The sequence below is a fragment of the Suncus etruscus genome, chromosome 8 (assembly GCF_024139225.1).
Source record: "Suncus etruscus isolate mSunEtr1 chromosome 8, mSunEtr1.pri.cur, whole genome shotgun sequence".
Lineage (NCBI taxonomy): Eukaryota > Metazoa > Chordata > Mammalia > Eulipotyphla > Soricidae > Suncus > Suncus etruscus.
Genome location: NC_064855.1, coordinates 19,026,337 through 19,039,846, shown reverse-complemented (window position 1 = coordinate 19,039,846; position 13,510 = coordinate 19,026,337). Strand labels below are relative to the sequence as shown.

The 13,510-nt window shown below is 49.8% G+C and overlaps 1 protein-coding gene across 1 annotated transcript; it reads left to right on the top strand.

The window, feature by feature from the left end:
• The first annotated feature begins 1,090 nt into the window (after positions 1 to 1,090).
• Positions 1,091 to 13,148, top strand: HTR3A (5-hydroxytryptamine receptor 3A). Its single transcript, XM_049778409.1, has 9 exons — positions 1,091 to 1,148; positions 3,574 to 3,740; positions 5,103 to 5,147; positions 7,214 to 7,323; positions 9,733 to 9,902; positions 10,659 to 10,819; positions 11,250 to 11,460; positions 11,559 to 11,762; positions 12,853 to 13,148. Exons 1-9 carry the CDS (start codon positions 1,091 to 1,093, stop codon positions 13,146 to 13,148), a joined length of 1,422 nt encoding a protein of 473 aa, XP_049634366.1.
• Positions 13,149 to 13,510: the final 362 nt, after the last annotated feature.

The following is a 13,510-nucleotide window of genomic DNA, read 5'->3' as shown; positions in this document are numbered from 1 at the left end:
ACTGCTTCAGCCAGCAATTTCTGTTCCTGACTTACTCTAGAGCAGTGGTTCTCAAATAGTAAAGTGGGGTGCATTTGACCTCGGCAAACATTGTCATGACAAGCTAAGCCCCATATTTATGTCTCTGTGTGTCTCTGGAGCTGAGAGTTGCTGTGTCCTGCTTCAAACCCTGCTTCGAAAAGCTATGCATTGCAAAACGTGCTCATTGTAGCCATTAATCCAGACATCACCTCTGATTAAAAAAATCAGCTCAAATTATTTTATATATTTTTGTTTTGCAGGTTAAAGTTTGTTTTTGTTTTTGGTTTTGGTTTTGGTTTTGGTTTTTGGGCCACACTCGGCAGTGCTCAGGGATTACTCCTGGCTGTCTGCTCAGAAATAGCTCCTGGCAGGCACGGGGGACCATATGGGACACTGGGATTCGAACCAACCACCTTTGGTCCTGGATAGGCTGCTTGCAAGACAAACGCCGCTGTGCTATCTCTCCGGGCCCCGAAAGTTTGTTGTTGTTGTTGCTGTTGTTGTTTTAAATAAAAATACTATTTACAATGGAGCCGGAGAGATAGCATGGAGGTAAAACGTTTGCCTTTCATGCAGAAGGATGGTGGTTCGAATCCCGGCATCCCATATAGTCCCCTGTGCCTGCCAGGGGTGATTTCTGAGCATAGAGCCAGGAGTCCCCTGAGCACTGCCGGGTGTAACCCAAATATCAAAAAAAAAATACTATTTACAGTCATGTGGGGTTGCGAAAAATGTTTATTCTTCCTAGGGGGGCATGACAGAAAATAATTGAGAAGCACTGCTCTAGAGGAACTTGGGACTGAGTGCTGCCTGACAGCAGCCTGGTTAGCCCCTACTCCCACCCCTGCCACTGGTTCTCACAGACTTCTTCCTGCTAGCTAACTCCTCCCCTCCTGCTTGGAAACCTGATCCCAAGGAGAACTGATTGCTCTGGGACTTGGCAGCTTCCCAATCCTGCTGGCCAGGGCAGTGGGAGATTTGCAGCCTCAGAAAGTGCAGCAGCAGCAGGCTGGCAGGCTGGCCTAGGGCAGGCTTACCTGCAGGACCACACTGGCAGCAGGAGGGCACCATGCTGCCACATGCACTGCTCGCTTTGCTCCTGCCCATGCTCCTGGAGCAGGGAGAAGGTAAGGGGTCCTGGTGAACATGCTGGGCTTAGCTGCCTAGTCCGGGATTTGGAAGGGGTGTTACTGGATGGCCCCTGTCCTGGATAGCAGGAGGATTTGGGGGTGGGTTCAGCTGCCACCATGTCAGCTGTCTTCCCTGCTAAGAGCAAGATGTGGCCTAAAAGTTGGGCAGATGTGCCAGAAGTGATTCCTGAGAGCAGGACCAAGAGTGTGAGCAGAGCCAGGGGTGATTGAGGCCAGTGTAGTCAGGGGTGTGGGCACAGAGCCACACCCCTGAGCACAGTTGGGTGCAGTTCCCCTTAACAAAAGTTGGGTAGATGGGGCTAGATTAGGGAGGGCATTTGCTTTGTACGTAGCCAACCTAGGTTTGATCTCCATATCCCATATCCCATCATCAAGCCCTCCGGAGTGATCCCTGAGCATAAAGCCAGGAATAAGTCTGCCAGCTGTGGCTCCCAAACAAAACAAAAAAATTGCAGAGTGAGCGCAGGTGAGGGGGGTTATTGGCGACCACAAAGCTGTTAGAGAAGGGATCCCACTGTGGGAAACATGGGATAGGCCTGGCAGAGGACCCCTTCTCCTCTGCCAGGCACCTAAATGCATGTGTTGGCAGTTGGCACTGTTGTGGAGTAGTGGACCCACTTAGTTGCCCACTTTATGCTGGAACAAACCACCCTGGAAGGGGGAGTGATTCGTTGATGGTTATACAAGCCAGATATAGTTGATGAAAACATTTTTCTGTCAGTGGCTTCTGGGCACTTGTTATCAAAAGTTCCTTTCCTGGAGCAATAGTATAGTGGGTAGGGCACTTGCCTTATATGTGCCAGACCAGGGTTCAATTTTCAGCACCCCTTTCAGTCCCCAGAGCCTACTAAGAGTGATCCCTAAGCATAGAGCCTGTAGCAAGCCCTCTGCATCTCAGGGTTGATCCCAAAACCAAAAAAAGTGCCCTTCTATGTCTCAGTTCCCAAACCATCAACCTTCTCTTTGGATCCCTTGTTTCCTGCTTCTTTATCAGGGTGTCATAGAAGGATCCAGTTTCATCCACCTGGGGAGGCAATGTCAAAGCTGTCCAGGGGCTTGGCAGGTCTGAGAGAAGCTGGGTGCGGAGGCTCCCAAGAGGTCCCTGAGCTGTTATGGGCTGAGTAGGGCTGGTCTGGGCTTTTCTAGTCCAGGAGAAGATTTGTGTCTCCTGGCAATGATCCATGCCTGTGGGGGCTCTGGAGTGTGGGCCACGGGTTCGGGATGCTTCTGGGGTGTTGAAGAATGAGCAATTGGCCATCTCCTGTGGGGCCCAGCACTCTCTTCCTTAGTCTTGGGGAGCCCTCACTGGAAACAGACTCTCTCAATGGCCCCCCAAAATGTCTTGTTTGTTCTGAAGAGAGGGGCTCTGGACCCTTGTTCTCCATTCGGGGGTCTGATCCTAAGGTCTCAGGGTCAGGTTTGTGGGATTCCTTCGGGGAGTTGAGATATGAGGGAGGGGGCACAGACCAGCCTTCCTGCCCAGGCCTGGGGAGAACCCCCAAAGAATCACTGTCACCCCTGAACTTTCATCTACCTCTTTCCCCTTTCCTCTTCCTCACCCCTCCCATCCTTCTCACCCCATCAAGTTCTTTTATGAAGGCCTAATGCTCTGCTCCCGAGAGGTTGGTGTGCTTAGGTGATGGTGAAGGATGTTTTTTTCTTGGGTGATTTTGTGGTTCCTGGGATGCCCACCCTTTTCATTCTTTATCAGGCCTGGGTCAAGGAGACTCAGAGAGACTGGGCAGAACCAGAAATTGTCCTGCAGGTGTTGACATAACAATGGCACAGGAGGTGGGGCTAGAGGGGGCCTTAGTGAAGCAAGTAGTTCGGGGCTCAGGGATGTTGCTCTGTGGAAAGCACATGTCTTCACGGGTGGGGCCTTGATTCAATCCCCAGCACCCAATTATGTGAAAAAGCCACAAGGAAAATCCCAAGAGGAATAATGCTTTAGGAGTGCTTTCCCCTGGCATCACCCATAGTCACAGATTCTCTTTGTCTCGCACTCACATAGACATACAAATACTCAGACACTCACAAAAACGCATTCATATACTGAGATGAACATATACGCTAACATGCATATGCACATGGACTCATTCAAGCATGCCCATACAGTCACACACATTCATTCACATATACACATACAAGCATTCACACATATGCACTCATGCAAACTTACATATTTACACACATGGCCCTGCCCAGGGCTATGGAGTGGCCTCCAACCCCACCCTCATCATTGTTCTTCCAGTCAGGCTCGCCAGCACACTTGAGTGTTTCTCTAGGAGCTCTTGGAATTTGGGGGAGTCTTTGCTGACAATGATTTAGGGCTGGACCTCAGCCTGCAGGGAGTTGTAGGGATACCTGAGGTGAGGGAAGACTCATGACTCTGCCCTCCCAGCCAGGAGGAAGGGGGCACTTGGGGCCCGCAACACCTCGGAGCCAGCTCTGCAGCGCCTGTCCCGACACCTCCTGGCCAGCTACCAGCAGGGCGTGCGCCCCGTACGGGATTGGAGGACACCGACCACCGTGTCCATCGACGTCATCATCTATGCCATTCTCAGCGTGGTGAGAGCTGGCCGCGGGGGCCTGGGGAGCAACGGCCATGAGGACCAGGCTGTAGATTGGGGTAGATAGGGTTCCCGAGTCTCCCACACCCCTACCAACTGCAGCTCTTCCCACACACTGTGACCAGCTGTCTGTAAGCTTTGTGAGGGTCACATTGCCCTTGGAGGTGTTCAGACCCTTGGGGGTCTCACACAGTCCCTGCTAGTGCAGACTTCACCCCAGAATCAGCAATTCAGCGAAGCTTTCCTTAGTTCCTGGAGCCCTGCAGAAAGGCTGGAGTCAGGGTGGGGATGCCTGAAATAGCATGGCAGGGGTTGTATTTGGGGGGTAGCAGGTGCATGGAAATCTTACCCACCCTTTCTGAGTCCAACTGGATGCAGGTGGAATCTTGGGGCTGCAAATAGACAGGATTATGAGCGCTAAAAATTTACCTTCTACTCTGCTGTGTATATGTATATGTAAAATGTGTAAAAATCATGAACATATATGTAATTTTATAGCATAGTAGAGGAGAATAGAAGGCACATATATACTTATTGCTATAAAATATTTTATTATCTACTTATATATTTATTATTAAATTTAATACAGGTGTTACTAGTAGTTACTTTTGCTATATTATACATTATGTGTGTGTGTGTGTGTGTGTGTGTGTGTGTGTGTGTGTGTTTGTATTACGAAAGAAATCCTGGAGCCAGGTAGATAGCTCAAAAGACCAGTGATCACGCTTTGCATGCAGGAAACTCATGCTTGATCCCTGGTACCCCATGGTCCCTGAGCACTGTGAAGAGTAACTCTTGAGCACTGCGTGTGGTCCAAAGAGTGAGAATGGAAGGGAGTTAGGAAGGTAGGAAGAAAGAAAAAAGGGAAAGAAGGAAAGTAGGTAGGAAGGAAATAAAGAAGAAAGGTGGAATAGAAAGGAGAGAAGGAAGAAAAGAAGGAAGAAGGAGGGAATGAAGGAAGGAAGGAAGAAAGGGAGGAAGAAAAAAGAAAAAAGGAAAGAATATGGAAGTAGGAAGTAAGGAAAGAAGGAAGAAGGGAAAGAAAGAAGGAATAAAAGGAGAGAAAGAAGGAAGGTAGGAAGGAAAAAGAAAAGGAAAGAGGGAAGGAGGGAGGGAGAGAGAGGGAAGAAGAGTGAATGGAATGAAGGAAAGAAGAAAGAAAATAAGGGAATAAAGGAAAGGAGGGAGAAAAAAGAAGGAAGGAAGGAAGAAAGGAAGGAAGAAGGGTAGGTGTTCTCCACTTGCCCACTCCTTGCTCTTCTTTTCTCCCTCATTCCCCATCAGCACAGGGATGCAGAAGGCAACTCCTCTCGGGGCTGGCATGTGCAGGCTCAATATCCAGCTCCCCTTTCTTTCACAGGATGAGAAGAACCAGGTACTGACCACCTATATCTGGTACCGGCAGGTGAGTGCACCCTCCAGTCCCTTTGTGGAACCTATAGCCTGGAGAGAATCAGGCTTCAGTACCTGGTGTGGGAGAAGCTTCAGAGGTTCATAAGATGCAGAGTCCAGACACATCTCCAGACTAAGGGAACCCCAACAATCAGTGGATGAGTCCTCCAACCTCTTCTATGCTCTGAGCTTCTCCCAATCTCTCCAAGTGTTTCCCTCACTCCCACTGAGTGACCATTCACACGGCAATCACTTGGCTCTCTGAACAGCCCTAATAGCTAGAACATTCTTCCTTCTCTTGAGCCAAATTGAGGCTCATAAGGCCAGACCTTAGAGGCAGAACCAGAAAGTCAATACCCCGATGCTTCAGCCTGTTTTTGTCTGAGCCTCCTCCAAACAAACCAAACCTTGACTCAAGGAAGGATCCCCCCAATACCGATCGATCCCCCAAACTCTTTCCTGGGACACCTGGATGGGTCCCACCTCTGCTGTTATAGCAGGGAGGGTAGGGGGTCTCCTGTGCTCAGGGACTGGAAACTGAGTCATGCACTAGACCAGTGTTTCTCAATTATTTTCTGTTATGCCCCCCAGGAAGAAGAAAACATTTTTGCTGTCCCCCCATGACTGTAAATAGTATCTATTAAAAAACTTTAACCTGCAAAACAAAAATATATAAAAATAATTTGAGCTGATTTTTTTTAATCAGAGGTGATGTCTGGATTAATGGCTACAATGAGCATGTTTCACAATGCATAGCTTTTCAAAGCGGGGTTTGAAGCAGGACACAGCAACTCTCAGCTCCAGAGACATATAGAGACATAAACACAGGGCTTAGCTTGTTATGACCGTGTTTGCCAAGGTCAAACGCACCCCCCTTTACGGAGCCTTGTGCCTCCCTTGGGGGGCATGCCACACTATTTGAGAACCACTGCATTAGACTCAAGCCTGGCCATTGTGAGTTTGCACACTTGGGTAGACCCACTCACTCCAAGGCAGCAAGGACAAGAGCCAACTCAGGGAAGGAAGGATCCACAGGTCCTGCATGAGGATTCAGGTCCTGGGTGCTTCTTGGTAAAGGACAGGCAGACACTGTGGCTAAACCTTCCTCCACCCCCATAGGGTTGGAGAAGATTGTGGAAGGGAGGTCAAGCAGGTGGTTCCAGATATTTTGCGGTACATGGTTTAGTGCAGAACCCATGGAGAATTCAGTGTTTTCAAGGGCAAGAGGCTTGGTTTGTAGAGATGAAGGTTCAGAGACTAACGGAGTCGCCAATTCCATCCCCAGCATTCTTTGGCCCACTCCCTGATTACTGCTGGGAGGGACCCTGAGTACCCCCAAGTGGGATCTCCCCCTAAATGCAAGAGCTTAACTTCATCCTAGTGGGAGACACTTAAGAGTTTTCCATCAGGAATGAGGCAGGGATGAAGTGAGCCAACAGGTTCCCCTCTCACTGGGATGCAGAGAATTCTCCAGGTAGGTACGTGTGAGCCAAGATGCAAGAGGTGCTTCTTCAGACTCTGCAGACAGAGGACGGGCTCTCCAAAATTCATGGTGACTCAGGCATTTATGGAGCCCACTTTACCCTAGGGCAGGGGTCTCAAACTTGCGGCCCACGGGTCATTTGCAGCCCTCCGTACAACATTTTGTGGTCCTTGGCTGGCCTTCAAATATCGCAGTATTTGCAATTATTCGCTTACCGAATAATCGCAATAAAAATCGCATTAGTAAGAAAAAAATCGCATTAAACATTCGCATACCCCGAGCAGTTCCATTCAGGGTATGCAAATGTTTAATGCGATTTTTTGCGATTTTTTATTGCGAATATTCGGTAAGCGAAATCCCTTATGTGGCCCTGCCTCACCTCGACTTTGCCTCCTGCGGCACCCAGGTAAATTATATTTGAGACCCCTGCCTTAGGGTGTGTGAGTATGGGCGTGTGTGTGGTGGGATACAGACACCCAGATTCCCCTGGCAACATGCCCACCTCCTGCCTGAACACTTGCAGTGAGCGATTCTGAGTTGCTGACCTTCACCTGACATGGAGGGGTGTCCCCTTTTGTGCCCGCCCCCTCCTGCAGTTCTGGACAGATGAGTTTCTCCGTTGGAACCCCGAGGACTTCGACAACATCACCAAGTTATCCATCCCCACGCACAGCATTTGGGTCCCAGACATTCTCATCAATGAGTTGTGAGTGGGGCGTCAGGCCTGGGGTGAGGGGCTGGGTATGACGGTGGCTTCAGGGCACTTGCATTGAGGTATCCACCCTAGACTTGCAGACGAGAAGGTTGGCCTGGAGCTCACTTTCCCACTGCCTCTGTTTTCCTTTTTTTTGGTTTTTGAGTCACACTCAGGAGTTACTCCTGGCTCTGCACTTAGAAGTCCCTCCTGGCAGGGTTGGGAGATCATATGGGATGCCAGGATTTGAACTGGGATCTGTCCTGTGTTGGCCATGTGCAAGGCAAAACCTTACTGTTGTACTATCACTCCAGCCCTCTTGTTTCTTCTTTGTTTCTTTTTAAATTTTTTTTTTAATTTTTTTTATTTAAACACCTTGATTACATACATGATTGTGTTTGGGTTTCAGTCATAAAAGGAACACCACCCATCACCAGTGCAACATTCCCATCACCCAAGTCCCAAATCTCCCTCCTCCCCACCCAACCCCCGCCTGTACCCTAAACAGGCTCAACATTTCCCTCATACATTCTCAATATTAGGACAGTTCAAAATGTAGTTATTTCTCTAACTAAACTCATCACTCTTTGTGGTGAGCTTCCTGAGGTGAGCTGGAACTTCCAGCTCTTTTCTCTTTTGTGTCTGAAAATTATTATTACAAGGGTGTCTTTCATTTTTCTTAAAACCCATAGATGAGTGAGACCATTCTGCGTTTTTCTCTCTCTCTCTGACTTATTTCACTCAGCATAATAGATTCCATGTACATCCATGTATAGGAAAATTTCATGACTTCATCTCTCCTGACAGCTGCATAATATTCCATTGTGTATATGTACCACAGTTTCTTTAGCCATTCGTCTGTTGAAGGGCATCTTGGTTGTTTCCAGAGTCTTGCTATGGTAAATAGAGCTGCAATGAATATAGGTGTAAGGAAGGGGTTTTTGTATTGTATTTTTGTGTTCCTAGGGTATATTCCTAGGAGTGGTATAGCTGGATCGTATGGGAGCTCGATTTCCAGTTTTTGGAGGATCTTTTTAAATTTTTAAGATTTTGTTTTTGTTTTTGTTTTTGGCCACACCTGATGACACTCAGGGGTTATTCCTGGCTATGCACTCAGAAATTGGTCCTGGCTTGGGGGACCACATGGGACGCCAGGGGACAGAACTGTGGTTTGTCCTAGGCTAGCGTGGGCAAGGAAGATGTCGCTTGTGCTTGTGCCACTGCTCCATCCCCCCCCCCCCCCGTTTCTTCCTTTAAACAACCTTTTCTCAGGGATCAATGCTGAAGCTACACTTCTCCACCCACCCAGGGACCCATCTGGGGCAACACAATCAATGGATGGCACTATGTGGAGTTAGAGTAGCCCAGTGAGGGACCAGATCAGGCTCCCCATTCATTTACTTCACTTGGAGGCTGAATTGGGGGCTCAGTTGTAAGGAGGCAGTCCCAGCTTTGCAAGCATGAGGGTATAGGTGGAACAGGGCTCAGGGGCCCAGTGGTGTGGGGGGCCATCAGGGCCACCCACAGGAGGATTTGGGAATGTTCATAGTGCTGGAGACCAATATTAAGGCCCTGCATTCAGGCCTAGCACTTTTGTATTCATGGAGGATGATGTTCTTGTTGAAAGGAATAAAACTCTGAAACTGTCCCTGACCACCAAGCAGGCTCTCTAGAGGAGACTCCTAAGTTGGACATCTTCAAGCTGCCCAAGTCACCTCTAATCCTGACAACCTGCACCAGATAGAAAATGGCTCAGACAGGAAATGATGCCATATAAGAAGTGGTCCTGACAGGAAGTGACTTGCTATAGGAATGACTCCCTATTAGAAATGGCCCTCCACAGGAAATGCCTCTTCTGCCCTGTACTCCCTACACCAGATCCCATCATATTTATCCCCATCCTGGCCCTCCTCAGGCTTCACTCCCTGAGCTTCCAAATCCAAGGGCCGGGACAAAGTTACTCTCCCTGATTCTGGGGCTACTAATCGCACAGTGGTTTAGAGAGCTTTTCACCTAGAGGCCTGACCTGCATGGCTCAGTGGGAGGAAGTCCAGACAGTAGGAGTGGTGGGCATCCCGCTTCTCAGAACCTCTAGGAATGAGAGACAAAAGGCCCTACCCAGGCTGTCTATGGCCCCATGACTGGTGGCCCTGGCAACTTAGCACTACTGGGCCCAGTACAGAGGGGCAGCTGGCTATATTCCCTCTGGACAGGCTAAAGAGCCCTCATGGGTCTTTTTTTTTTTTTTTTTTTTTTTTGCCTGTCTTGCTGAATAAAGAAGAAACACCCTTACCTGGTGGGTCTAGCAGCCTCAGTCAGAAAAAGCTGAGGAACTTCTGCTGTCTAGAACCTCCCAGTTTCTCTCCTAGGGGGCTCAGGGAGTGCCAGATTTGCTTTCTGAGCCCCCTCTTTCCCGGCCAGCGTGGATGTGGGCAAGTCTCCAGAGATCCCCTATGTATACGTTCAGCATCAGGGCAAGGTGCAGAACTACAAGCCTCTCCAGGTGGTGACCGCCTGCAGCCTGGACATCTACAACTTTCCCTTTGATGTGCAGAACTGCTCCTTCACCTTCACCAGCTGGCTACACACCAGTAAGTGAGCGGTTTCTGGGAAGTAAAAGGGGACCATGCCTGAGAAACACACCCCAGGACACCATTTTACTTTCCATCTTACTAACACCAAGTCTCTATCCAACTTACTTTCCTCTCCCTTCCTCTGCACCAACAAGTTCTGTTTCCTCATCTTCATCCCAAGGAGCGGACACTGTGCCTCTCTGCCCTCGATACTGTCATATAAGACAATAGAAACTGTGGTGACTCTCCAGGCCAAGGCCTATTCCTGGCATCACAGCAGGATCTGGCACCCACTATCTCTCCAGTCATTACCCCATCCCATTACTGACGCCCCTGAACACACACCCCCATTCCAACCTTGCTCACATAGACAACCTAGGGTTGATCTCTTGCATCTCAGGTGGTCCCCAGAGTACCACCAGGAATGATTTCTGAGTACTGGATACAGAAAAAGAAAAAAAAAAAGAAAGCACATAAAAATTCCATATTCAGTTTTGATTTTAAATACAAGTGTTATATAGGCTGTCAGTTGACTCTTTTTTCAATAAGAGATCTTGGACATTTTTCCAGGTTTGTGCCTATTTAGCTCTTGCTCATAAATTTTCTCTGCTGTGAAATAGCTCGGGATTTGGGAGCAACATAGAAACAATATAGAAAAAACAAAGAAAAACAACAAGCATTTTTCCAACTGATGTTTTCCTGCCTTGGATATTCCAGTCCTTTGGTACATTCTCATATCTGAGTTCTTTGCTCGCTCAATTGCTTCCTCCTCAGTTCAGGACATCAACATCTCCCTGTGGCGCCCTCCAGAAAAGGTGAAGTCGGATAAGAGCGTCTTCATGAACCAGGGCGAGTGGGAACTTCTCGGAGTGCTCACCCAGTTTCGGGAGTTCAGCATAGAGAGCAGCGACAGTTATGCGGAAATGAAGTTCTATGTAAGTGGGACCAGAAGCAGCTCTGGAGACAGCGACAAGTGAGGTTGTCCTGTAGATCTCGCGAGTGCTGGAAAGACAATACAGAGGGGCTGCCTGTAACCAACTCCTGGTTGATCCTTGGCACCATACGATCCCCTGAGTCGTCCCCATTACTGCACATCCTCAGGCTGACCCATTAGCGATCTCTGAATAACTAGTGGGGACCCCTAAAAGCAGAACAGAACAAAGAGCAAAGAAAGAGGTGTCTTATGAAGAGGATGCCAGGCCCTTTCCCATTTCTGCAATGACTCCAATCCCTGGAGCCCTAGAGAAATAGCTGGAGACACAGAGCTGAGTGGTTCCGTAGGGACAGGCTGGGTCTGTCCCTCTCTTTTGGGTTACGTTCACAGCCAAAGCCCCAGTTTCTTCATAGTTCTTCTTCTGGCCCTAGGTGGTCATCCGCCGGCGCCCCCTTTTCTACGCTGTCAGCCTGCTGCTGCCCAGCATGTTCCTCATGATCATGGATATTGTGGGCTTCTACCTGCCCCCAGACAGCGGCGAAAGGGTGTCTTTCAAGATCACTCTTCTTTTGGGCTACTCTGTCTTCCTCATCATTGTGTCTGACACATTACCCGCCACAGCCATTGGTACCCCTCTCATCGGTGAGTCCTGCCCTTGGGTCCAGTCCTTGGGTGGGGGAGTTCCTCCATGCTCCCTGCCCACCTCCTATGTGTTCCCTCCTGCCCCATGGGATGCACAGGTGTCTACTTTGTGGTGTGCATGGCTCTGCTGGTGATCAGTCTAGCCGAGACCATCTTTATTGTGCGGCTGGTGCACAAGCAGGACCTGCAGCGACCCGTGCCTGCCTGGCTACGTCACCTCGTCCTTGGCAGGGTGGCCCAACTGCTGTGTCTCGGGGAGCAAACCCCCACTCACCCCACCACCTCCCCCCAGGTGTGCACAGGTAAGAACATGTCGGGGGAGACAGAGGGACTCAAACCTGGGATCAAGTACTAAGCTCTGTGCCCCACATTGTTTAGGGGCTGAAGGGAGAGGGCAGAGGGGTGGTTAAGTCACTACCTCCTGGAACTACCAGCCCTGGTTCCCTCCCTAGCACTGCGTAGGCCCCCCAGAGCACCACCAGGGGTCCCTCCTGAGCACAGAGATGGAAGCACCTTATGAGCACCTTATGAGCTAGATGTGGTCCATCCCCTATTCTTCCTGAATTTAAAATATTGAAAAAGCACAGCCAGGATTTCTGCTCCCTCTTTTGTGCAGAGGCTGGTCCTTTAGAAATTACCCACTGAGGCAGACAGGACAGGCAGCACCCAGGTGGGCCCTGACTCCTGGGCATTGTCACACATGGTTAGGCATGTACTGGGAGTGTAGGGGGGTGGGCAGATGCCCTGTGTCAGGCCCTCCCACAAGCATCTTCATGGTGGCCCTGATGAACTCTCACTCTCTCACTTTTTGGTTTTGGGGCCATAATCAGTGGCATTCAGGTATTACTCCTGGCTCTGTGCTCAGAAATCACTCCTGGCAGGCTTCAGGAACCATATGGGATGCTAGGGATTGACTCCAGCTTGGTCTTGTGCAAGGCTAATGTCCTCTGTGTTAGAGGATTGTGCTTTTGTTCTGGACCCCACTCATTCTCTTCTTGCTTGGTTTCTGGGCCAACTTAGTGCTCAAAGTCTTCTCATTTCTGTTTATGGGGGCTGCTCCCAATGGTGCTTGGGGCTTTGTGGAGTGTAGGAGCCAAGCTCGGTCTCCCCCATGCAAACCCAGGTTGTAACCCTCTAAACTGTCTCTCTGACCCTCTAGATGGTTGATTCTTAATAAAAATTTCTGCAGGCCACAGAAGCATCAGCCTGAGGGTTCAGCCATCTTTGCTTTGGTTATTTGGACCTTTCAGAGGATACTAGGGTCCCTCAGGACTACATCCAGTGTGGCTCAGGAGGCCCAGATGTGTGAAGATTGATCTAGGACCCCCTTCATAACGGGTTTATGTTCCACCCTGGGGGATCTCCCTCCCTGTCCATGCTCCCTGCTTCTAGATGGGAGCCACTGCAGCCACTCGGAAGGACCTCAGGAGCTGGAGAAGACGCCCAGGACTCCTGGCAGCCCATCCCCACCACCCCGGGATGCCTCCTTGGCTGTACGCGGGTTGCTGCAGGAGCTGGCCACCATTCGCCACTTCCTGGAGAAGCGGGACGAAAGCCGAGAGGTGGCTCGGGACTGGCTGCGTGTTGGCTCGGTGCTGGATAGCCTGCTCTTCCGTGCCTACCTGCTGGCAGTGCTGGCCTACAGTGTCACACTTGTCTCGCTCTGGTCCATCTGGCAGTACTGCTGAGACGGTAATGCCAGGCATGGAGACACATCTATTGTCTCAGTCTCGTTTCTAATCCCACTAAGGTCCAGCAGTTCCCACCAGTACCTTCATCAGCCCCAACTAAGACCCCTGCCCCTCACCTGGATGTGTCAAACCTCTGCTTCCTTTCTTCCCTGCCTGCCCATTGCTGCTTTCAAACAGGCTTTTCATTGAGACCTACAGAAGCCTTCACTTCCCTCTTCCTGGGCAACTAGCTTGGGTCTCTCCATAGGCCTGGGTCCTGGATGCAGCATTTTGGAATTCTGTTCCTCTCCAGACAATTTTTCTCCAAGTGTAGCTAGTATCTCCCTCTGCTCTTCCTCTAACCCTACAAGTGCTTAGTC